General features: G+C 35.8%; 1 protein-coding gene across 3 annotated transcripts; it reads right to left on the reverse strand.

The window, feature by feature from the left end:
- Positions 1 to 441: 441 nt before the first annotated feature.
- LOC131534735 (calcium-independent phospholipase A2-gamma-like) lies at positions 442 to 24,495 on the reverse strand. 3 transcript variants are annotated; one of them, XM_058767786.1, is made up of 11 exons: positions 24,326 to 24,459; positions 22,126 to 22,429; positions 20,832 to 21,410; positions 18,234 to 18,383; positions 16,597 to 16,748; positions 15,977 to 16,071; positions 14,502 to 14,673; positions 14,362 to 14,419; positions 12,207 to 12,401; positions 3,967 to 4,162; positions 442 to 2,994 (listed from the first exon to the last, which is right to left on the reverse strand). In XM_058767786.1, the coding sequence occupies exons 2-11, from the start codon at positions 22,378 to 22,380 to the stop codon at positions 2,729 to 2,731; spliced, it is 2,118 nt and encodes a 705-aa protein (XP_058623769.1). In that variant the 5' UTR covers positions 22,381 to 22,429; positions 24,326 to 24,459; the 3' UTR covers positions 442 to 2,728. The 3 variants fall into 3 exon arrangements, with proteins under 3 accessions (XP_058623769.1, XP_058623770.1, XP_058623771.1); XM_058767787.1 differs by having other exon boundaries at positions 22,126 to 22,345; positions 24,326 to 24,436; XM_058767788.1 differs by lacking the exon at positions 22,126 to 22,429 and having other exon boundaries at positions 24,326 to 24,495.
- Positions 24,496 to 26,306: the final 1,811 nt, after the last annotated feature.

The raw sequence follows: 26,306 nt of genomic DNA on the forward strand, positions 1-26,306 counted from the left end.
ATCAAGACAAAAACACTGATGAAGAACACATTAGTGTTCATGAACACTGACAAGAGTTCAGCTTTAACACGTCAAAAAAAAAACATCAAGCGATACAACAAGAGCCCATTAAACTCAGCGCTTGAACCGTCTCTCATGCGCTCCTCCTCATAGAATGAAGGAGGAGCAAACACAGACATGAAGATTCATTATAACCAGCGCTGACTGTGTCTGGAGCGCAGAAGAGCACGAGCAGCACTCCTAAAAACACACCAAACACGCTCGACTTGTGCTCCAGACATCAGCCATTCCTCAGATCCTCAGCATTTTCACCTGCTGGAGCAGAAAACAGCTGGAACAATCCCACAGACCAGAAGATCACGAGACGCAAGACTGATCAAGACACCACGTGTGATGAGCAGCCAAAACCAAAGATTCACACAAATAAATACACCTCAAGGATGACAGATCATCATTTATTATACTGAAATATCAGGATCAGCAGTTACAAAACAAATAAGAAGCTAAAACTACATCACAGCAGCTCTTCATCATCTTCATCGTCAGAAAGCGTCTCATTGCTTCTCATGAGCTTCACTCTCAGTGTTTTCTGGAAACGACTTCATTTATTCTGGGATTTACTGAGCTTCAGACAGTGGAGAGGTTTACAGTACAGACTCAAACAAATACAACACTGGCTTATAAAGGAGCTCGATAATGCTGAGACGCTCTATCAGCAGAGGTCAAAGGTCACCATGAGCTAGATGTTTTAAACTACAGAGCACGAGTTCACGGGGGGTTAATTGAAATAAAGCTGAAATACTAATATTACAGAAATGTTGCATTGCAAACTAACTGAAATAAACTGATCAAAGCATTCAAGTACTAACTGGAAATAAATAAAAAATGACTAAAACAAACTTCAAATTAAATAAATTAATAAACCTAAATAGTAATATTAAAATAATAAAAATAACTAACTCTTAGACTAGAGCTGGACAATCATGCAATATCAATATGTATAGCGATATTTTTTTTTTTCAATATCGGTGATATGATTTTTAAACACATTTCCGATATTTCGATATACATTACCAGTGTTTCCCAAACATTAGTTTAATTGTGGCGTTTGACTTCGTTGAATAAACATGAGCACTGCACGTTTCAAAAAGCAGGTGATTTATATGAATGTATCTCTGAAGGGAACATACTGTCTTCAGAATAGTTTTGATGTTATTATAATTTAATTTTATCTGATAAAGTAGCGTTCAGGAGCGGAGCTGCTTAGATTACAGCCGTTACCGTGGAAACCGCTAGTTCTGCCGCTCTCAGAGCGCCTCCTGCTGGAGAGAATCAGATGCTACTCCGCTGTTTTCAATATAATAATAAATGTGTTTTGAGCAGCAAATCAGAAATTAGAATGATTTCTGAAGGATCATGTGACTGGAGAAATTATGCTAAAAATTCAGCTTTGAAATCACAGGAATAACTTACATTTTCAAATAGAAAACAGTTATTTTAAATGGTAAATATTTCAAAATGTTACTGTTTTTGCTGTATTTTGGATCAAATAAATGCAGGCTTGGTGAGCAGAAGAGAATTCTTTAAAAAACTAAAATCGTATGACTGGTGGTGTATGTTAGCCTATAGTTTGAAGTTAAAGATATTAATATTAATAAGGTGAGTCTGAGATGTTTATTTGACAGTGATTTCACATTTCTTGTTTGTATGAAGGCTAAATACAAATAAAAGGTGAACATTAATTTATTTTAATAAAATAAATTATATAGTTTAATAGGAGTTCATAGACTTGGCAAATTCATTTTTCATAAGTTTGTAGGTACAGACTGTAGTGTTTAAGTCTTTATTTGGTTTCCTAGAGTGAAATAAAGATATGAGCTGCCTTTATAAAATAAATCATCTCACGGTCGTATAAATGATCAACCGTGAGAGTGCTTTAAAGTCTTTATAATGATTCTAGCGGTCCAATTTTGCATCAATGTTTCCAATCCAAACTCTTGCTCTACAGCAGGTTACAAATGAATCAAACAGTTCTGAACTGAACTGAATGATGATTCTACTGTCTTCTGTAGAGCTGCTTTACAGCTTGGATTTTACAACATTCACACTGTTATTTTCCTGTTTATCACTGTGAAGCTGCTTTGAAATGATCTGTATTGTATAAACTGCTATAGAAATAAATGTGACTTGATTATTTTCTTTACTGGACTTTGTCATTTTCTGGATGCCTGATTCTCAAAGTTTTATTGTGAGCTTTGTTTCAGTAAAATAAAATAAAATAAACACAAACCCTAAAATAATAAAATAAAATAAAATAAAATAAAATAAAATAAAATAAAATAAAATAAAATAAAATAAAATAAAATAAAATAAAAAAAAAAATAAAATAAAATAAAATAAAATAAAATAAAATAAAATAAAATAAAAATAAAATAAAATAAAATAAAATAAAATAAAATAAAATAAAATAAAAAAATAAAATAAAATAAAATAAAATAAAATAAAATAAAATAAAATAAAATAATATTAACCCTAACCCTATGAATAAAAAATAAATAAATAAATATAAAATTAAAATAAATACATACAAATAAAATAAAAAAACATCGGTTTATTGCCCTGATGATCTGAACTGAGTCCCTGAGTGTGTGTCCCTGATGAACCCCGGAGCTGGAGTGCATCTGGTGTGCAGGTTTGATCTGAGACTCGTGGGAAGGTTGTGTGTCCTCTATCTCTTGTAGAAGCTCTCGTGCATGAGCGCTCGGAGCCGCAGCCACTCGCTCAGTCTCTGGACGGGGCTCTTGTCTCGTGAGAGCTCGCTGACGGCTCTCTGGAGCTTCTCCTGGTTTCTCTGCAGATACTGAAGACCCTCGGCCTGCATCTGCTCCAGCTTCTCCTGCCGGCTCTCGTCCAGAGCCACGTCTTCGCTCATGTACGGGTTAAAGCGGAAGTACGTGTTCGGCGGGAGCATAGCGTCCAGCATAGCGTGCACTTCTGCAACACAAACACAGAGACGGAGAATCAGCGTGTGATCCATCTGATGAGCGTCACGCTCTCCGGTGACTCCGGGCTCGTCAGTGCAGCTTCAGTTAATGCATTACTGCGTCAGCATCGTGCTACGCTTAAATTAACACATTAACCTACTAAATTTGCATTGTTAAATTAATTTACTACATTTAGTAACTTAGTTAATGGTTTATTCTGTTTGCATTGCTAAATAATGCATAAGAAATTCACATGAACGAGGCTCAGTGAATCGCATCATTATATAATGAGTCACTGTAAATAAAATCATAATTCCAGCAGCTGCGAGTCTCCGTGTGCTGATGCAGTGAACGCAGCGCTCGCTCCGGGAGGAAGGGAATTAATCTGGATTTATAATGACCCGTGTGATTACAGCACGAGCAGGTTTAATCTCAGATGGAGCAAAGGCTTCTGGGTAACACAGGTTCTTCCATCACGAGCGCTGCATTACTGAGAGACACGGCTCTCATAACACGACAAATTATCATTAACAAAACTAAAAGATGCCAAGATGACATTTCTCATTTTCACTGTTAATGGACTTCCTAAACTTAGTTGCTGGTTTACTTCATTTGCATTGCTTAATTAACTCAACTCAGTAATGTAGTTGCTTATTTAATGTATTTGCATTGATAGATTAACTTACTTGAATGAAGGGAATAAAGGGGAGCGCACATCGGTTTATCTAAATCTGATTCCATTCGAAGCTGTGAATTTAATTTGTTTTAAAAATTTGAATATTGCATAAAATGGATGGAAAGACAGACAGAAAACTAAGACCATAAAAAAACAGACATTTGAAATAAAAAATGTTAATTTAAATAAAATAAAACAAAAAAATAAAATATACAAAAAAATATTCTATGACATTTCTCATAAAAAATAATAAGCACGACTAAAAATGAAGTAAAATGAAAATCTAAAGAGGAGTGTGTGTCTGACCCTCGGTGTCGGTGGCGCTGCTGATGACGTGGCTGAGCTTGGTCTTCAGGCTGGTGTAGGAGACGCTGGTTCTTCCGGTCGTCTGGAAGCGTCCCGTCCCCAGAGACACCACACACTGCAGCGGGACGTCCGGCCACAGACACTGACACTCGTGGATGGCCAGAGCCGTGGGGTTATTGATCAGCATCCCGCCGTCCTGCACACACACAACACACGGACCTCACTTCAGCACAACACGGTCAGTGCACGACTGAGACGGCCAATCAGATCAAAGTGGGCGGGGCTTTAGATCACAGAAGCATGAATTCCAACGCAACACTTGGGTAAAAAATGGGTAACACTTTATTTCGATAGTCCACTTTAGACATTCTACTAACAGTAAGTTTGTAACTACACGTCAACTAGCAGTCATTAGAGTATTAGTAGACCGTCTGATTAATATCTTCTAACACTTTATTTTGATGGGTTCACAACATACAACATACTTACTCTACTAACCCTAAACCTACCCTACTGAGAGTTAGTAGACATGTAGTTGAGAATTAATGAGAATTAGTTGTATTTACATGTATTTACAAAGTTACTTATAGTTAGTGGACTATCAAAATAAAGTGTAACTGGAAAACATTTAATTTCTGTGACACACGGCACATCGTAACGATTACAGAGAACGGATGAATACACTTAAATTAAAATGCTACTTTTAAATTTTACATTTTTTATGTCTAAAATGCTTGTTAAACGAGTTAAAATGTATGTAGTATTCTAAACTATGCTGTATTCACCCAAATAAATCCAGTTTGTCTTGTATTTTGGCCACGTGTTCTTGCTTGATATTAAATGTTCATCATGTTTTGATTATTGCTGTTGCCGCTAGTAATTCTGTGTGTGATTTATAATTTCCAGTCCATTTTAAGCCAGCAATATAATAATTTTTAAACAATAGATGACTTAAATAAAATAACCCAGCATGTGTTCTGTCCAATATTTACCCAGCGCTGGGTTGCTAAAAAACCCAAGTTGGGTTGTTTTTAACCCAGCATTTTAATAGAAATGTAATAGAAAAATAAAACAACCAATATTGAGTTATGCAATTTTTTGGGTTTCATCTGAATTTTGTTCTGAGCTGTTTCTGACATAATAACCATATAATTAATAGTGAATGTGTATTTTAAAATAAAAAATATTGCTTGCTGTTAGTTCCAAAGGATCACTTTACAACACATTCTAGTTCTTACACTGAACTGAATTCCCTTTAAACCTTTTAATAGCAGCGACGCAGAACTACTTGTTTTTGTCAAATTTCAGAGTTCAGAAATGTATGATTCCTGTAATTCATAACAGAATATGATGAGATAATAAACATTAGCAGAGCTGTTTTCAGCATACTAGGAACATGATTAAGAGTGAACGTGTAAATTATTTTACAAAACATCCTAGATGTTGTATTGCTCTTTCTTTTGTCCTTTATTCCTTTCTCAAATCCCTTAAAATCCTTGAATTGTTTCATTACAAATCTAAATAATTTGAATACATGGTTGGGGCTTCGAGTATTTCATTAGTAACTGACTGTGGGGTGAAATGGAGGATTGTGAAATCTGTTAATCTGGTTGGTGATCTGATATTTATTATTATTTCGTTTCCCTGAACGACAAACATTGCAGTCCAATCTGAGGATCTGCGCCTGATTTCTGAATAACAGCAGAGGATGATGGGCAGGGGCCTGATTAGCACAGAGACCCGCAGGGGCCCGAAGAGAACCGGAGCCCAAGGGCCCTTTCATCATCACACACCGCGTCAGAGCCACAAGAGCCGCTTCATCTTCTGAAGACTCAGACAATCCTTTATCATCAGTGCACATGACTGAAAATCATTCAATTACTCTTTTAAATGACTGTCCTTTTCTGCTGATGTCATCAAGGCCGTGTGGGCGGGGAAATAAACACTGACCAATAATATCACAGCTCAACATTCACAACCCGATCAAATTGATAGCAGATACTTGAAAAAGGGAAGAATACTAGAAGAATATATACTGCTAACAATGTGATATTGACAAAAACCTTTAGCCAAAAAATATTTTCTGGGATTTGGTCGATCAGTTAGACAATATTTAATTTTTATGAGAATATCCTTCATGTTCTGTGCAATGGTCAGTTCACGGCAGCAACTGAATGAACTCGTTCATTACGTTAATTACCTTTATAAGAGCAAGTTTTCTAACCTTATTAGATCTATGCATCATCTAACTTGTCCAATTCTTACATTTAATCAATAAATTCTGTGATAACAACACAACATGATCAGCTGTTAGCAATCAGATGAAATCAGTATCAATAAAATCCATCTTTGCACTTCAGAAGCAGCATCTGAAACATGTATTTACACTGCTTTAAAATATTTTGAATATTTAAATATGAAATTACTTTTAAATATGAAACTAAACCTGAAAATAGGTCTTAATGCTTGAGTCATTGAGTCATTCATTCAACTGATTCGTTCAGATGGCTGATTCATTCGGTGATCAAACAGGTGACTGTCTTAATGAACGGATCACTGAATCATTGCTGATTCATTCAGAAAATATTTTCATTGGTGAAATGCAGCAAATACAGACAATATTACGTCTAAAATGTAACACAATATTAACTTCTTGCTTACCTACTGCACATTTGTGCCGATATTCAGAAAAATCAGCAGTAATGTTCCTGTGATAATAGCTTAATTATATAGAAATACAAGACAAACTCAAACCAGTGCATATATTGAATTTTGGGTCGACTGAGTTATTGGTTTCCAAACAAAAACTCTCAAAGCTGTTTTGGTTGTTTGGTTTTTGCAAAGTGAGTGACACTTGATGTCGGTTTACAATCACTAAAACAACAATTATGATATTATCATCAACAACAGATATCGCACATGCCACTGATTTAATTCGCTTCTTTCATTTACTGAACTATCGCTGAATGGACTGCTTATCAAGAGCTAGACTTCCACAGCTCTTCTGAGGATCACAGTGTTCGGGAGGTCAAAGGTCACGCGACCTGCTAATGTCACTCTCTCTTAAAAGGCAACATTAAGCAGCAGAGCCAAACGCGGCAGGGTCAAAGGTTAAAGAGGTCCAGAGATATAACCAGCAGTCAAATGAGACGTCCTCAAATCAAATGCATCTTGAATCCTGGTCTACAGCTCAGTCCTGGACTCGTTTGAAAGCAGGAAGAGTTCAAGAGAAGCCCAAATAGACTCAAAAGCGACTAACAATTCTGTACGAAACACTAGGATTTCAGAGGCCTCAAAAATATTTGAAATCGAGACAAAAGTTTGAGTTTCAGGTCTCTTTCCTCGCTCCGCCGTCTCTGATGAAATCCGTCAGGTTTTCTCTGTTTGTATGAATGCTTTTGTTTACTGCATCATTGCTGCATCACAAACATAGTCTCTTTTCTGCTTCTTTCTGCTTTTTAAAGTATTACTCCTGCAATAATGAACTGATTGAAACAGATTTCATGTCGAATCTTAAACTATATAGCGTTTGAAAGCTGAAAAACTTAAGAAGATGAATTGAATACCGGGTAGAACGAGCCGGTTGGTGGTACAGTATACGAGTTAAGAGACTTTGAGACCTTGAGACAAGTGTTGATTAAACATATCATTCAAAAATGTTGTTTACTGGCAAAATGGAACCCGATTATAAGAATATTACAAAACCAGGACAGAGAGAAAGCAGGAACAAGCAAGAAATCAGACACATATTTACTGTGTGTTATTGTGCTTGATTATAAGTTTGGTTGTTGTTGTGTATTGTGCTTGTTTTTATGTTTCTGTTCTATTTATTTGAACTGAATTAGGTGCCAAGACCTATATTTCTTCAAACATTACGATGGCCGGTCTGCACTCATTAAGTGTTTCATCAGAATCGAAGCAGGGGTAAAGGGTTCTGCCTTCATCAGGACCGGTGATAAAACACTTGCCCTCGTCAGAACGAAACGCTTGTCTATTCTGTCCCCTGCTTTGATTCTAATAAAACACTTAATGAGGGCAGACCAACCATTTTATTTTATTATGCTTTGCATTTGCACCCCTGTTGGCACTTTTAATTTGATCTATTTGTGATAATCCACAAGAACACGCTGTTTCTAATCAAATTGAACTGTTTTATCCAATCCTGTGTGCTGCATTTTCCTGTATATTAGATTCTCACATTATTAGTTAAACAACATTAGAGCGGCTGTCTGCTGACTTTAATGCCCTCAAAGGCTATTTTTGTACAGCAGTAAATACACAATAAACACACATTATAATAATCACTGCAGGAATAAACCCATTCTTCCATTTACTTGATGAATCTAGTCATCCTTATTTCATCAATTTGTGCAATATAAGTCAGTCCTCACTATCATGCTGCACATTGAGACTATTACTCACTTTACTCCTATTTCTTACCAGCAAATAATGGACACATAAAACACACTTCTATAAAACAGACAGAACTGTATGATTTTAATGCTTTTTTGTATTATTTGTTATTGCTATATATATTTTAGTACTTGTTGATGCAATGCTGCTCCTCTGTTGTTGTTGTCTGATAAACGCATACACGTCATGTAAATATTTTGTGCATTAATGTTTTGATAATATTGCATGCAAACACAATCATGTCAATAAAGTACTTTAATCTGAATTGTCATCTATATGAAACGTTTCCTCAGAAAATGCATGCACAATGCTCTCTTAGTAGGCAGCTGCTCGTGTAGTGAAGACAGTGTGACTCACACTCGAACGGTCGGGGCACGAGGTCATTACGCCTCATTATCTAATTACTCTGACGGCTTCTGCTCTCTGACCTTTGACCTCTGGAGTCACAGGCCTTTAAGGAGGTTCAAGTTGTGCTGATGAGGAGCGTGTGAGAGAGAGAGAGAGCGAGCGAGAGACCTGCCCTCAGGCTGAGACTGTAATGTCAGCAGTGAATAACGCAGTGCTGTGGGATTGTGGGTAGCAGAAGAGTGATGCTGCTCGCCATGAGCTGCGGTTAATTGTCAATTACTTCTTTAATTGTGTCTCATATTAACACAGCTAAAGCTCACAGATGAGGATCAGAAACACTCATCTGAGAATCAGTCACATGACCACAAACGACTCTAATGAATCACTTAGACACTTCAAAATAAAAGATGCAATTAGAACCTAAAGGTGTTTATAGCTTCTAACGCAGCTAACGCTTAATTCTGTAGTTCAGCAGAGAAACACTCTTCTTCTGTGGTAAACTCACTGTAATGTGGAGTTTCAAACACATTAATGGTCTTTTACACACAAACACTGAGTTATTTGACTCACTGCATCTAAGATATTATTATTATTATTAACTAATAATTTTATTTTGTTATTTTAAAAATACAAAATACAAAAATCAATTAAAATTGATTTCAATCAAATAAAAATATTACTATTCTAATAATACTATTAAACTGTCAAATAAAAACTATATTTAATTAATAATAATAACAAATAATAATATTATTATAATTCTAATATATATATATATATATTTTAATATATAAAACAAAACAAACACTGACATATTGACATATTATTGTAATATAATTAATAATATTATATTATTTTTAAATGTATATTTTTATTATTTAAAAATACGAAACAAAAATCAATTAAGAAATATATTGTAATATATTATTAATATTATTCTAAGAAATATTTGTATTTTATTATTACTAAAATATATACAACAAAAATCACTTAAGAAATTATTTACTGTTGCAATAATACTATTGCACTGTAAAATAAACCATATTTATTATTATTATTCATAATAATTTATTATTAAAACTAATACTTATTTTATTATTATTAATGAAATATAAAAAATATATATATTAAGAAATATATTACTGTCACAATAATACTATTGCACAGTAAAAAAAAAAAAAACAGGTATTTAATGATAATAATAATTTTGCTTTTAATAATAGCTTTTACACAGATGTAGGAGATTTAGCTTGTGCTGTGCTGTCAGAAATGATCCACGCATTAAATATATGTATTTTAAGTAAATATGAAAACAGCAATATTTTACATTCATCAGACTTCGGATCAGAAAATACAGAAATCTGTGTAAATACGTAACAATCACATTCCTCTGTTGTGTGACGCGTCTCAGATGTGAATGAAAACCGTCTGAAATGAGATGTCACGTGTTTTCTGGGAATCTCCAGCAGAAATAAGCACATTGTGATATTCAGAGCGCCCACCACGAGCGTCATGAACCCACATCCAGTGACTGGATCTTCCTCCGAAGCGTCTGTGCGTCAGTCTGAGAACAAACAGCCGTCTGTTCCTGCTGGACTGACAGAAACTAGCATTCTCATCCGTAACGAGCCTCAGACAGATGATTACACCAGTGTGTTAATGAGCCGGCGGAGATCATCAAATAATCTCTTTCATCCTGTAATTAGTTCCTCAGAATCTGCTGAATCTACAGCGCCACGGGAAACCAATCATATCTCACTGCAACTGAACGTCTGCCGTCTGAGACCAGAACACAAAACAACACTACGACACTTTACATTACACCGTCTGCATCGACAAAACACACACCGCTTCTGCTAAAGAATCACTCGACACGACGCGCATGTAATGGGTTTGAATCATTCTAACGAATCATTCACTGAACCTATCAGAAAGACTCAGGGTGAATCCCATTTCTCTGTCTTACCCCTAGCCCTCGTCCCTTGAAACCGAGTGGTAAGCGCTAGGGGTGAACACATACCACTATGAAATGAGACACCACTTGGTTACGGTTACGTCATCATACACCGTCGCTAGCTGGCTGCTACGTCACCAGAGCCGACAAGTGTTGATCACGAACTTTGGATCGTTTGACAAACTTGTTAAAACTGTAGACATGCATGGAGTCCATTCAAGGCTAGTCTGCGGGACCGTTGTGCAAATCAGCAATGTAACGGTAGCATCGCAATCTAGCGATTTTTTAAAAACGTTTCAATTAAGAACACGGTTGCAAATATATATGTACAGGACTGTGTAGAGCACAAAGCAAGACTGTCGTAATTTTTAAATAAATTATTTAAGCCGAAAATACTTTAATACTTGATGATCTGGCCGCCATTGTTGCCGGTTGCGCAGTGTGTTCTGGGTACCCCTCGGTTTTCAAGCTCGCGGAAATGCTTGGTTTTAAGGGGTATCTACCTCTTCCCCTTAGCCCTGCCCCTCTCACGTGAACGCGCAAAACTAAGGGGAAGGGGTAAGACAGAGAAATGGGATTCACCCTCAGCCTGACTGAAGCACATGGTTCAAACTAAATAAAGTGATAATTAGTCACTCACACACTCCTTGTATATACAGATGTGGCCATTAAGAATGCACATCATTTTTTCCCATGGCATGCCACAATTCGTCCCGCGGGATGCTGCTGAATCCCCGTTGTTTAGAATTTAAATAAATGTGTTGTACTACACAGAATGGCCACAAGAACAACATACTGTATCTACAGGCCAGATCAAATCACTTGTGAACACGTCGCAATTATTTATTGTCAAATATTTTATAGATTATTACAGTACATCTGATCAATTATTAACTGCACGTAATATTGTGAGAAAATATCCACAATAAAATATAAATAAAATTATATTGTAAATTAAATTATAGTACTATATTGAAATATATGATAAGGTAATTCAGACGCTCACGCTGCATTCGGGAGATCATGTTTACAGTAGGCTACACAATTAATATTTGCTGTTAGCTTACTGTATGAATAAAAACACTATAACGAATTTAAATAAACAGTGAATAAACCGTACATGGCAAATTACAGTATATGCATATACAAAGCGTAAACCTTTTTTCAGGGTTTAAAATGAGCACTTTGTCATTTGTAATACATACGTTGAGGATCTCATCCATCTGATGATTGTCAAGTTCTTCTGATGTTCGCTACTGTAATGTATAGCCTATGTATTTATATTTTATTTTTTATATTATTTTATTTGTATCTGTAATATTTTTAGTATTTACTTTTTATTTTTTACAAATATTTTCATTATTTATCTATTTTAATGTAAATTTTATATGTATGCACAGTTTTTCCTGCTGGACGTGTGAAGCTGTATTTGCGTCTCTGCTGCTGTATGTACAGTATGCTGCAGGCTCGTGCTGGCGGTGTGATCATTGGTTTCGTCAGGATCCGTCGTTAGGGTCAGCCGTACCTGGTGCAGGTCGTGACCCAGAGCGAACTCCTGGAAGTATCCCGGAGCAGCAGAGGAGGCGCGGATGGCCTCCCAGAGCCGGTGTCTGCAGGAGCCGCGGTAATGAGAACGCACCCCGAGAGGAAGCCTGTAGTTCCTGAAGACGAAGGCCTTCACCGGAGGAGTGCGGTTCACCACAGTGCTCACCGCCGCCACCTGCAGGACAAACACAACACAGTGCTCACCGCCGCCACCTGCAGGACAAACACAACACAGTGCTCACCGCCGCCACCTGCAGGACAAACACAACACAGTGCTCACCGCCGCCACCTGCAGGACAAACACAACACAGTGCTCACCGCCGCCACCTGCAGGACAAACACAACACTGCACGACTGTTCCACCCAGACCCCAAAACTCCCATCATCCTCACATTTAACTGACCCAATTTATACTGTCAAAACTATTAATACTGTATTATAAATATGTGGAAAATATTTAGTTTATATTACATTACATGAGATTTTTATGAATATTCTGAATTAGATTTTATTTTTAGATCAAATTAATATTAAATTTTTCTTTTTCAGTTTTAGTTTTTAGTTATTTTTATACATCAAGATGAAGTAAACAAAAATGAGAAAAAAAGTTAAATATAAAATAAAATGATAAAATAAATATTTTATATTTATTTTTATACATATTTACAGTGACGTATTGATGCCACACACATATTATTTTTCCACTGACTTAATTATGTCATAATAACGAGATGTATATAAATTAGTGCTGTCAAATGATTAATCACGATTAATCGCATCCAAAATAAAAGTTTTTATTTACATAATATATGTGTGTGTGTACTGTGTATATTTATGATGTATATATAAATACACACACACACAGTATATATTTTGAAAATATTTACATATATATATTTATATTCAAATAATTTATATTATATATAAATATGTTTAATATATAAACTTAATATATTTTTCTTAAATATATACATGCATGGGTGTGTATTTATATATTTACATCATAAATATACACAGTACACACACATATATTATGTAAATAAAAACTTTTATTTTGGATGCGATTAATCGTGATTAATCATTTGACAGCACTAATATAAAATTACATCTTTTTCTCGTTAAAATTACATATTTTCTCGTAATGAGACGTCATTAAAACAACATTTTGTCTCATAGTAAGATGTTATGTTAAAACGACATTTTTTTTTCTCGTAATAACATGCCATAAAACATGATTTTTTTTTTTCTATTGTAGAATCGTTCTGTTATATATCAATACATTATTGCAACAATATATCTTCTATAACAGGAAAAACATAACGTTTTTATGACATAATACGTTATTACAAGAAAACTGTCATTTTAACGAGATAATTATGTTTTAATGACATATCTCACTATTACAATAAAGATGTTGTTTTAACGAGAAAAAGACACCGTTTTAATGACTTAACTTCTTGTTATAACTAGAAAACATCATTTTAATGACATCTCTCGTTATTACAACACAATTTAATGGAAAAATAATATGTGTTGCAGTAATGCATCATTGTACATATTCATATTTCATATAATGTTTTGGTTTTTACAAATACGTTTTTTAATATTTCATTTTATTTCAGCTATTTATTCTATTCAAGTCACAAAAATGTTTTTATAGTTTTAGATATATTAGTTATAACTTTAATTACTTTTATTATGATGTTTCTTTTTCTATTTCTGTTGTTATTAACAGTAAAAAATATATATATTTTTTTTTACTTATGTACTTATTCATTTATTTATCTAATGTTTTTATTTTAATCCTGTTTTTGTTATTTATTTTAATAAAAATGTTTATGTATGTACAGCATTTTAACATTCAAGCATTTTTATCATTTATTTATTTTGACATTTTTAGCACATTTTTCTCTAAACATTTCCCAGGAACCCAGTTTGAAAAGCCCTGCAATAAAGGACAGATTTAATGCGCACTGGGATCTATTTTATGTTATTTCTTTATTTTAATTTCATGAATTTGTTTTAACCAATTTTGATGCATGTATTTATGTATTTTAAAGAGTTTTTTGTTTTTGAGCCGTGCTGACTGCACGTGTCTCGGGGTTCAGAAGTGAAGGAGGTGTTCAGAGGCGTACTTTGGGACAGTCGGAGTCGCGTCTGGTCTCGATCAGCAGCTCCGAGCCCATCTTCTCCCTGTGAGGAGGTTCAGAGAGACAGTGGGCTTTCAGGAGACGTCTCCACACATCCACCGAGCTTCTCACACTCACTCACTCACTTCAGCACGGTCTCCCAGATCTCACTGTCGTAGAAAGCGTGACTCCAGCTCATCTTCATCGTTCCCACGATCAGGTTCTGCTTGAAGACGTCTGAGCTCAGCGTCCTGTACAGATCCTCACACTCCTTCAGAGGGATCTTCAAGATGCCCAGCATGAAGCCCAGGATCGCACCTGAGAGACACACACTGATCAAAGCTGGAGCTGTCAATCAACTCATCATCTGTAATATTATCATCATTCATATCATTATCGGTAATAAACCGGAAAATATCGGTAATAAACAGGAAAATATCAGTGTTAATGTCGCAAAATTAATTTATTGTGAAACTCAATTTCAACAACAGAGCCGCTCTACAGAAAACAATAGAGACATTATTCAGATCAATTCAGTTCAAGATTTGTTCTCATCTAATAGCGTGTGCATTGAATATATATATATAATATTACTGAATATTAATTGTCTTTTAAACCTCATATATATATTCCTTTATCAAAAATAAATGCCTGGATCAAAATAATTACTTAAGCTTTTTGTTTCATAATTTTCTTGGCACTTTACTCTAATTCAGTTCAATTCCAATTTAAAGTATTTTATTGGCATGATTGTGTTGTTCCTATGCAATATTACCAAAGCATTATTACATAAAATAAATGATTACAAATAAGAGGAAATATACAATATAAAAATAACAAATAACTGTAAAAATGTTATTACATTCAATTATTCTAAGCAATGAATAAAAATAAGATTAAAATATATAAATGGCATGTAAAATGTATATAATATAAATCATGAAAAAAATATCTAATCTATTGTACTGTATATTGGTTATTTTTGATTGATTTTTTGTTTTTATTGGTTTGGTGTAATAATGCTCTAGCAATACTCCACGTAAACACAATCATGCAAGTAGCTCAGTTTTCAGTTTATACTGAAAATTATAGTCATAAATGTCAGCTTTCTGAAAACACACACACACACACACTCTCTCTCTCTCTCTCTCTCTCTCTCTCTCTCTCTCTCTCTCACACACACTCTCTCTCTCTCTCACACACACAGGCACACTGATGTTTTGAGAGTAAACAGCGCCTCCTGTGCTCATCAGGGGAAACGAGGGTTTGTAATGCAGATCCTGTTCAGTCCAGACTCCCTCTCTCTCTCACACACACACAGTCTCACACACACACACACACACTCTCTCTCTCTCTCACACACACACTCTCTCTCTCTCTCTCTCTCACACACACACACTCTCTCTCTCTCACACACACTCTCTCTCTCTCTCTCTCTCTCACACACACACACACTCTCTCTCTCACACACACACTCTCTCTCTCACACACAGGCACACTGATGTTTTGAGAGTAAACAGCGCCTCCTGTGCTCATCAGGGGAAACGAGGGTTTGTAATGCAGATCCTGTTCAGTCCAGACTCCCTCTCTCTCTCACACACACACAGTCTCACACACACACCTGTGCTGACGCCGCAGATGTAGTCGAACAGCTGATGAACAGGTTTTCCTGACAGCTCCTGTAAGCGGCGCAGCGTCTGAAGGGCCAGCAGACCCCTGAAACCCCAAACTCAGCTTTAACATATAATATAACATTTACATTTATGCATTTAGCAGACGCTTTTATCCAAAGCGACTTACACTGCATTCAAGTAACAGTTTTTACATTTTATCAGCTCTTGCTTTCCCTGGGAATCAAACCCATGATCTTAGCGTTGCTAGCGCCATGCTCTACTATTTGAGCTACAGGAAAGCTGTGCTCAAACACCTGCACAAACACAATTAATACTGCACGCCATTAATAAACCCATTCACTCTCAAAATCAATCAGGTAAATCACATTCATTTACTGAATTAAACACATTCAACTGTGAGTTTAAACAATAAAGACGTGTTTTGTTCAGTATTTACACAGTGAAGTTGGTTTATGTTCTCATTTATCAATTCACACATGAAGGAGAGGTCCATCGATACTGGACTCGCAGTCAAGTGTAATAATCACATCTATATCACAGCACCTTGATTCTCCTGTCTCTGTCCTCTAAACCTCTCACAGTGCTAACTAAGACAGCAGGCTCTCACCGGGTTCCTCCTCCGTCGATGGCCAGGATCCGGACGCCTCGCTTCTTCACAGCCTCCGTGAAGCCCAGCAGAGCCAGAGCCTTTCTGACCGCGGCCTGCAGAGAGACGTCCCCGGCCTGACGCAGACGCAGCAGACACGGGATCGCACGCTCCTGCACACAACACACACTTACATCTGATCTTCCTCTACAGCGCTTCACAAACATCCATGTGTCACTACAAACATGATTCTTATCTAATACTTCATGTTTTTATCCTCTCAGATTGTTCATTCAGGAGTCACACTCATGTCAAAACAGACCGCAGAACATAATCATATCATCATTTAATGTTTATGAAGTGAATGTTATATATCTGGCCGGTGAATACCAGGCAATCTACCTCAGTTAAATATTCCCACCAGTGTGCAATAACCTTATATTTATGTACCACCTACATCCTAGCATCTCATGCTATTCTAGTCATATTCTATCTATAGCACAACTGTACATACTATTTTTTGCAATTTTTTTATATTTATATTATATTTTATATTTATATTTCCATGTGTATTTTTATTCTCATCTTATTTCTTATTGTCTGTGTGTTGTTGTGACACTAAAACAAATTCCTTGTATTCGCAAACATACTTGGCAATAAAGCGCTTTCTGATTCTGATATATTTCATTTTAATAATGTTTTTATTTATATATATATATATATATATATATATATTTGGTATTTTCAAGGGATTTTATTTCATTTCATCTAAATTATGGAGCATTTATTTTTGGTAAAATGTAAAAAAGAGAGAGAAAAAAAAAAGAAAGAAAATTATGCTATTTACCAATTAATGCAGCACTTATGTTAAAAATGGAGCACCTAAAATGTACTGAATGGAGGCAGACTGGTGCCACCTGGTGGAAAAGAATATATAAATAAATAAAAATTCAACAACAGAGGGTTCAAATGCTACAGATTAATGTAGCTTCACATTTTTACATTTCCAGGGTTTCTGCAGGTTTTAAGGGTAAATTTAAGACCTTTTTATGACCAAGTAAAGAAAACCTAAGGAATACACTGAAGGGAACAAAATCCATCAATACGGTCTCTAAATGTAAATTTCTACATTACAATTTTTAGGATTTTAGGAAACTTTTTTTTTTTTTCGTTTCATAAAACAAAATAAGGGAATATCTTTTACTGTACACACTGCAAAAACAAATGAAGTGCGTTTATGATTAAAACAAGAATCTGCCAATAGAGCCAGAAAAATCTACTTCATTCAAAGGGAAACAAGTTTTCATTCCTCACTGATACATATTTGTTCTTGTTTTAATCATAAACGCACTTCATTTTGTTCAGTTTCTCAGAAAACAAGACTTGATGTGTTCATTTTGCATCTCCAGTAAATGTCTCTTGATTTAAGGATGTTTAGATGTTTGTACTGAAAAACAAGACAGAAATACTGAGGAAGATGCAGCACATGCAACATTTAATTCCACGACTTTATGAGTGTAAGACTTTAAGCTCTTAATTTGTGTAATTAAGACTTTTTAAGACCACAGAAACCCTGAAAAGTGAATGTTTTTCCTCAAGGTCCTTTAGCCGTGTTGTATTTCTGGGTTACAGCACACGCATACGGACTGAAGGCTCACCTGGACGGCCACGAATCGTGTTTCTGGGAACTCCAGCAGATGGAGACTGAGATCCTCCACCCGCCGGATGTAGAGCCGCACGTCTGACGCCCGACGGAGAGCCTGAACCAGAGCCCGGGTCCGGTTATCCACACACACCCGCGCCACGATCTGAAACACACACACACCGTCATCAGCAGAAATAACCAGAAGAACAACAAAGAGCAGTAAACGGTGAACCTGTTTGTGCTACAACACAGTGCGTTCATAATTAAGATAATGAATTAAAATAATGCTTGACAATGTCAAGCACCAAAACCAGTGGTTTTATACAGCTAGAAAAACTAGAAGAGGATGACTCCAGACACCAGACACATTACAATCGGCTGCGCCCGCTCTTACGCTGGATAAACACACAACAAAACTCTTCAACCTGCCAAAATACAAGTTCGGTTTAACTTGAAGAAATTGTGACAAATATATCGCTATTGTACAGTAGAAAGTATGTTTTACTGGTACTGCTACTAATAAAATTATTATGAAAACTTTATTTTTAAGGCATAATCACACAAATGTTCTTCCATGCTTTTAACGGTATTCATTTTAAGTATTAATATTAAGTATTAATAACTGTTCATTTTAACAGTAAACCTCTGCTGTGCAGCACTTTGTTTACAAAAAGGGTTTGTGTTTGTTTAATTTTCATTACATTAAAATATTAATTAAACTAGTGTTTTATGTCTTTATTTGATTACCAGAGAAAAATAAAATACATAACAGAATTTCAGGGAAAAAGACATATGGCCATATTATTGTTTAAAAAATGAGTTGTTTTATGAATTAAATTAATTACAGAAGCTTTTGATTATTAAAATGTATTTAAACCATTAAATGGAAACCAGAATTTGATTAAAAAAAAAGAAAAAAAACAGGTGAAGAAAAAAAAAAAAAAAAAAAAACATATTTCTCAGGAAAATAATTTAAAAAATTAAGATTTTATGTTAAACTTAACATAAATTGCTGTTAAATTGTATAAGTTGTATGATTTCAATTAATTAGACATGCTTTTTGATTAATACAATTTAATTTAACGAAAAATTAAAATGCAAAATAAATAAATAAAACTGATTTTATAGAACCACATTGTAGAATCATGTATTCAGGCCAGATTGCTGCCATCTAGTGTAAAAAGAACAATAACATCAATATCATAACTGGCCACAATGATGTAGTGACAATAACGGCCAGCAGGTGGACAAAGCTTTCTGAATTAAGATTTTATGCTCAGCAAAAGTGGATATTTGAGATATTATCCAGTTATTTTTTATTCAGGTTAGTATTTATTTGCTTTAAACCATTTATATTAAATAAACAAAACTGATCAACAAGCTTATAAGGGCTGAATGAAATGAACATATCAGTATTATTTGTGTCATTCTGAATCCGTACGCTGCTCACTTTTCTGCAGATTCATGTTTGTGTAAATGAGTGATTTTATGACACTTGTGTTGTGTGTTTGTGACACATACAGATCCTTCAGAAACGAACGAGCAGCATGAACATGACATGAGTACAGGCTCGTGTCTATATGACTGAACATTAATATCTTCACAGAAGAGCTCTGGAGAGATTTCAGCGTGTGTGAACTGAGTTATGAGCAATGAGGCGTCTGATGGGAGGTTATTTTTGACAGCTTTCCAAGAAATGAGCCGAACACACGTGTGACGTCATCATCAGAGGATCATATTACAGCAGATCAGCACGAGAAGCATGTGACACACATGAACACAACCCCAACATATACACTACTGTTCAGAAGCGTGCGCATTAAAATAAAAGATTTCAGTTTCAAATAAATGCTGTTCTTTTGAACTTTCTATTCATCTGTGAATCTTAATAAAGTGTATCACAGTTTCCACAAAAATATCGAGCAGCACGAAATTTTCAGAAATGTTTCTTGAGCAGCAAATCAGCATATTATTATGATTTCTGAAGATCATGTGACACTGAAGACTGGAGTAATGATGCTGAAAATACAGCTGCGCATCACAGAAATAAATTACAGTTTAACACATATTCACATAGAAAACAGCTGTTTTAGATTACAATAATATTTCAAAATTTTTACTGGATTTTTAATCAAATAAATGCAGCCTTCACTCTTAAAAACAAAGTTTTTTTATTTGGTTCCATGAAGAACTTTTAAACATCCTTTGCACAAAGCGTTTTTTGAAGTGGAAAAAAAAATCATTGTATTATTAAAACATTCTTTGCACTTGCACAATTTGAAAATTTTGTTATTTTAGGAACAGTTTTTTGAGGAACCAAAAATGGTTCTTCTATTCTTTTTGGAAACTTGTCTTAAGAGCAAAGGCATCTTTACACAGCTGAGTTAAGGCTCTGCTCAGAGTCGTGTGTAAAGACGTAATGCAGTATAAAAGCCAGATTAAACTATGCCTGCACTGAGCCACTTCAGGATCAGAGTATAGAGTTATAATAACAGTGTAAATGCATTCATGCCACCTCCGAGCAGCATTAAACAGTCTGCGACTCAGTGCCACCTCTGCGGTGTAAATCTGGCATAAGAGACGTTCAGAAATCTCACTAAACGTTATATACCTTCTCTCTCTGGAGCAGCAGGCGTCTGGCTCTCTCCTGATCGTTGCTCCGGACCGTTTCCCTGCGTCCAGCTTCATCAGAAGCAGCTTCATCCGCCTCCACCGGTGCGCGTCTGGGCTCCGTTCTGAACCGGGGGACCAGCGGCGTGATGTAGCTCCCTATGAAGCCCTGGACTCTCGGCGCCGAGGAGCTCAAGTAACTCCCGAGTCCTTTACCGACAGAGACAGAGGTTTCCGGGCGAGAGGACGCAGGCGGGGCGACATCTGACCCGGGTTTAGTTAAGCTGCTGAAGTAAGAGTTGATATGCTGAGACAGATAGTCGTAAGTCTCGCCCAGATACACGCTGAGGGAGCCCGGGTGGAAGAGGGGCGTGGCCTGTGCTGTGGGCGTGGCCTGTGGTGTGGTGGGCGGAGCTGTTCCAGTTACTTTGCACTCTTTCTGTTCCTGGCTCTCAGTTGCAGTTGCAACAATTGCTGAGGGCGGAGCCTGTTGTGTAGTGGGCGGGGCTGTTCCGGTCACTTTGCACACCTTCTCTTCCTGGATTTCAGTTGCAGTCTCAACAAGTGTGGGGGGCGGAGCCTGTGATGAAACAGGCGCAGGGTTAATATAGTTACATAAGGCTAAAACCAAAATCATAAAAAATTATGTTACATGAAATAAATGTTAAATTAATAAATATATATAAAGAACTATTTTAGCTAGTTTCCAAGGTGAAATTTCTCATTTTCATTTAGTTTAGTTTGATGTAGCTTAAACCTTAAATAAAATTAAAAGCTATATAGACATATTTAAAAACAACAAAAACTAATAAAAATGACAAAAAACACAAAATTATTAAAGCTTTTAACTAAAATTAACATGGAAGCAGAAAATATAAAAATAAAATCAAATTCAAAATATGAAAGGGGCCCTTTTATGCTTTTTCATGTTTTTAACTTTAGTTAGTGTGTAATGTTGTTAATGAGCTTAAAAAGAAATCTGCAAGGTTACAAATCTCAAAGTCTGCTCTAAACGAACTACAACAAACACCTCGTTCGGACTACAGCGCGCTGCTTCTGGACATTGTGATGTCACAAAGTCACTCATTTACATAATTACATTTACATAATAAGGAATATGCAACAAGGGGGCGTGGCCTGGTTGAGAGAAACTGGGAATAAAGATGCTGCAATAATGTCAAATATGTGAACAATAATGCATTTTTGAAATAAACCTATTCTATTCTACTAAAAACCAAATCAACAAACACTGTGTAAAAGAGCGTAATCTCAGTGATGGTGAAGTAACACTGAACCGCAGGAGTGCTGGAGGTCTTCTCGGCTTTGAGTCGCGTCGCTGCTTTCCAGGCCGAGTCCAGAGCGCTCCTCAGACGGGACGCGTGGTATCTCAGGTCCGTCGACCCGCGGCGCATCGACGTGCTGAAGGCCGAGACGCTTGCGTACGATCCCGCCCTGCAGAACCAGAACCTCCGGCCGCGCCCGGGCCTCCAGCTCAGGGTGGACACACGTCCCGGTCTGTGGCACAAACACAGCAGACAGACCGCGGTCATCACGACGGTTCTTCAGCTCACTTCAGACAGATCCTCATCCATCAGACGCCTGTGAACCACAGCAGCATCTCAACATGAACACTGCCACATTACAGCGCCAACGCCTTCACAACAACAGAGCTGATCACTGCAGTGCAATACTGACTCATTCAGATCAGCTTTAAAACAAGAACAAAATATATACACTTTCTTCTTCTTTAAGGAATATTAATTGTAACAGTACAAAAATGCTACATTTTCATTTTAAAATCACATTTTAAAAGATTTGTTACATCATTAATGTTTTATGCCTTTATTTGATTTATCCCACAGTCTCTTATACATTTGTATTAAATTATAAATACAAAAACAGATAACACAGAACTTTTGAAAAGATAAAACATTTCACAGGGTCATACTATCGGGGAACAAAAATTATAATAATAAAGAGAAAAAAGAAAATAGAAAAAGTAATAAATCGTAAATTGTTAAAGTTTTATAAACAATTGATTTGACATGTTTTTGGTTAATAACGTTGAATTTAGCAATTAAAACAGAATCTAGAAAAATTAAAATGCAATAAATAAATAAATGAAATCCAGAATCATTAAAATAGAAAGAAAGAAAAAAAAACTTAATTTTTTTTAAGGAATATTAATTGTAACAGTATAATAAATGTAACATTTTCATTTGATCACATTTTTAAAAATGTTACATAGTTAATGCCTTATGCCTTCATTTGATTTATGCCACAGTCTCTTATACATTTGTATTTAATTATAAATACAAAAACAGATAACACAGAACTTTTGAAAAGATAAAACATTTCACAGGGTCATACTATCGGGGAACAAAAATTATAATAATAAAGAGAAAAAGAAAATAGAAAAAGTAATAAATCGTAAATTGTTAAAGTTTTATAAACAATTGATTTGACATGTTTTTGGTTAATAACGTTGAATTTAGCAATTAAAACAGAATCTAGAAAAATTAAAATGCAATAAATAAATAAATGAAATCCAGAATCATTAAAATAGAAAGAAAGAAAAAAACTTAATTTTTTTAAGGAATATTAATTGTAACAGTATAATAAATGTAACATTTTCATTTGATCACATTTTTAAAAATGTTACATAGTTAATGCCTTATGCCTTCATTTGATTTATGCCACAGTCTCTTATACATTTGTATTTAATTATAAATACAAAAACAGATAACACAGAACTTTTGAAAAGATAAAACATTTCACAGGGTCATACTATTGTAAAAATAAATAAATAAATAAATCATAAAATCATAAATTGTTCAGGTTTAGACATTAGACACTCTTATTATTAAAATTGAATTTAACAATTAAGTGGAATCTACAAAAAAAAGAAGAAATTCAGAATAATTAAAATAGAGAAAAAAAACTGAAGTTAGGAGAAAAACTAAAACAGAATTTGTGAAATTATCATGTGTTTTCTCATTATTCTCAGCAGTTACAGTGGCATGCAGCAGACTTACAGTCAGATAAACAAATACTGCTACTATGATGCATACATATTTTACTCATATTCCATAATGTCCAGTAATGAGAATTTAAATGTAATGTAAATTTCCTGTCAAAACCTGCTCATTTTCTTGAAATTAATTTTGTTAGTTTCACCTTTGTAATTAATTGTATACAATACAATAGTTGCAGTATGTAACTTTAATAAATCATCATAAATATGCTATATATCTCCTTTAATGTGACTTTATAAACTAGTGTCGGTGTGTTCCAGTGAATATGAATGTGGGATATAATATTATATGAACAAAACGCAAAATAAAGATTACATTGCACCTGTAATTCATAATAAAGCATTCATTTCTGCCCAAAACAATTCTGAAATATGAGTGAATGTAAATAAGGGACTGTTGTGCTTTAAATGTAGGACAAACTGACACAAACCTCACACACAAGCAGCGAATAACGACATACCTGCTGGTTAAACGCGCAGAATGAAGGCTGGCCGTCGGTTATTATACTAATATGAGTGTTATTATTATAGCTGGTTATTAACAGTTGTTTGCGGGTCATTCGACACTAAAGTACATTTGATAAACACAGCGCGCACTTCCGCGTTCGGTCACGTGACACACGGCGGCGCGTTTGATTGGGCGCTCAAAGCTGTGACATTGTAACAACCGTATATACAGTGAGGAAAATAAGTATTTGAACACCCTGCTATTTTGCAAGTTCTCCCACTTAGAAATCATGGAGGGGTCTGAAATTGTCATCGTAGGTGCATGTCCACTGTGAGAGACATAATCTAAAAAAAATCCAGAAATCACAATGTATGATTTTTAACTATTTATTTGTATGATACAGCTGCAAATAAGTATTTGAACACCTGAGAAAATCAATGTTAATATTTGGTACAGTAGCCTTTGTTTGCAATTACAGAGGTCAAACGTTTCCTGTAGTTTTCAGCAGGTTTGCACACACTGCAGGAGGGATTTTGGCCCACTCCTCCACACAGATCTTCTCTAGATCAGTCAGGTTTCTGGCCTGTCGCTGAGAAACACGGAGTTTGAGCTCCCTCAAAGATTCTCTATTGGGTTTAGGTCTGGAGACTGGCTAGGCCACGCCAGAACCTTGATATGCTTCTTACAGAGCCACTCCTTGGTTATCCTGGCTGTGTGCTTGGTCATTGTCATGTTGGAAGACCCAGCCTCGACCCATCTTCAATGCTCTAACTGAGGGAAGGAGGTTGTTCCCAAAATCTCGCAATACATGGCCCCGGTCATCCTCTCCTTAATACAGTGCAGTCGCCCTGTCCCATGTGCAGAAAAACACCCACAAAGCATGATGCTACCACCCCCATGCTTCATAGTAGGGATGGTGTTCTTGGGATGGTACTCATCATTCTTCTTCCTCCAAACACGTTTAGTGGAATTATGACCAAAAAGTTCTATTTTGGTCTCATCTGACCACATGACTTTCTCCCATGAGTCCTCTGGATCATCCAAATGGTCATTGGCAAACTTAAGTCGGGCTGGACATGTGCTGGTTTAAGCAGGGGAACCTTCCGTGCCATGCATGATTTCAAACCATGACGTCTTAGTGTATTACCAACAGTAACCTTGGAAACGGTGGTCCCAGCTCTTTTCAGGTCATTGACCAGCTCCTCCCGTGTAGTTCTGGGCTGATTTCTCACCTTTCTTAGGATCATTGAGACCCCACGAGGTGAGATCTTGCATGGAGCCCCAGTCCGAGGGAGAATGACAGTCATGTTTAGCTTCTTCTATTTTCTAATGATTGCTCCAACAGTGGACCTTTTTTCACCAAGCTGCTTGGCAATTTCCCCGTAGCCCTTTCCAGCCTTGTGGAGGTGTACAATTTTGTCTCTAGTGTCTTTGGACAGCTCTTTGGTCTTGGCCATGTTAGTAGTTGGATTCTTACTGATTGTATGGGGTGGACAGGTGTCTTTATGCAGCTAACGACCTCAAACAGGTGCATCTAATTTAGGATAATAAATGGCGTGGAGGTGGACATTTTAAAGGCAGACTAACAGGTCTTTGAGGGTCAGAATTCTAACTGATAGACAGGTGTTCAAATACTTATTTGCAGCTGTATCATACAAATAAATAGTTAAAAAATCATACATTGCGATTTCTGGATTTTATTTTTTTTAGATTATGTCTCTCACAGTGGACATGCACCTACGATGACAATTTCAGACTCCTCCATGATTTCTAAGTGGGTGAACTTGCAAAATTGCAGGGTGTTCAAATACTTATTTTCCTCACTGTATATATATATATATATATATCTATGGTAACAACTGTGTGCCGCTTTGTCTCTTGTTACTTTTCACTACTGTACAATTAATTTACAATCAGCACAAAAGCGTGAATGTTTGCAGTTATTCACTGCATTCAAAGAAACGCTCAATGGTTTAAGTGTCACGTGACATTAT

The sequence above is a fragment of the Onychostoma macrolepis genome, chromosome 25, assembly GCF_012432095.1.
Source record: "Onychostoma macrolepis isolate SWU-2019 chromosome 25, ASM1243209v1, whole genome shotgun sequence".
NCBI classification, from domain to species: Eukaryota; Metazoa; Chordata; class Actinopteri; order Cypriniformes; family Cyprinidae; genus Onychostoma; species Onychostoma macrolepis.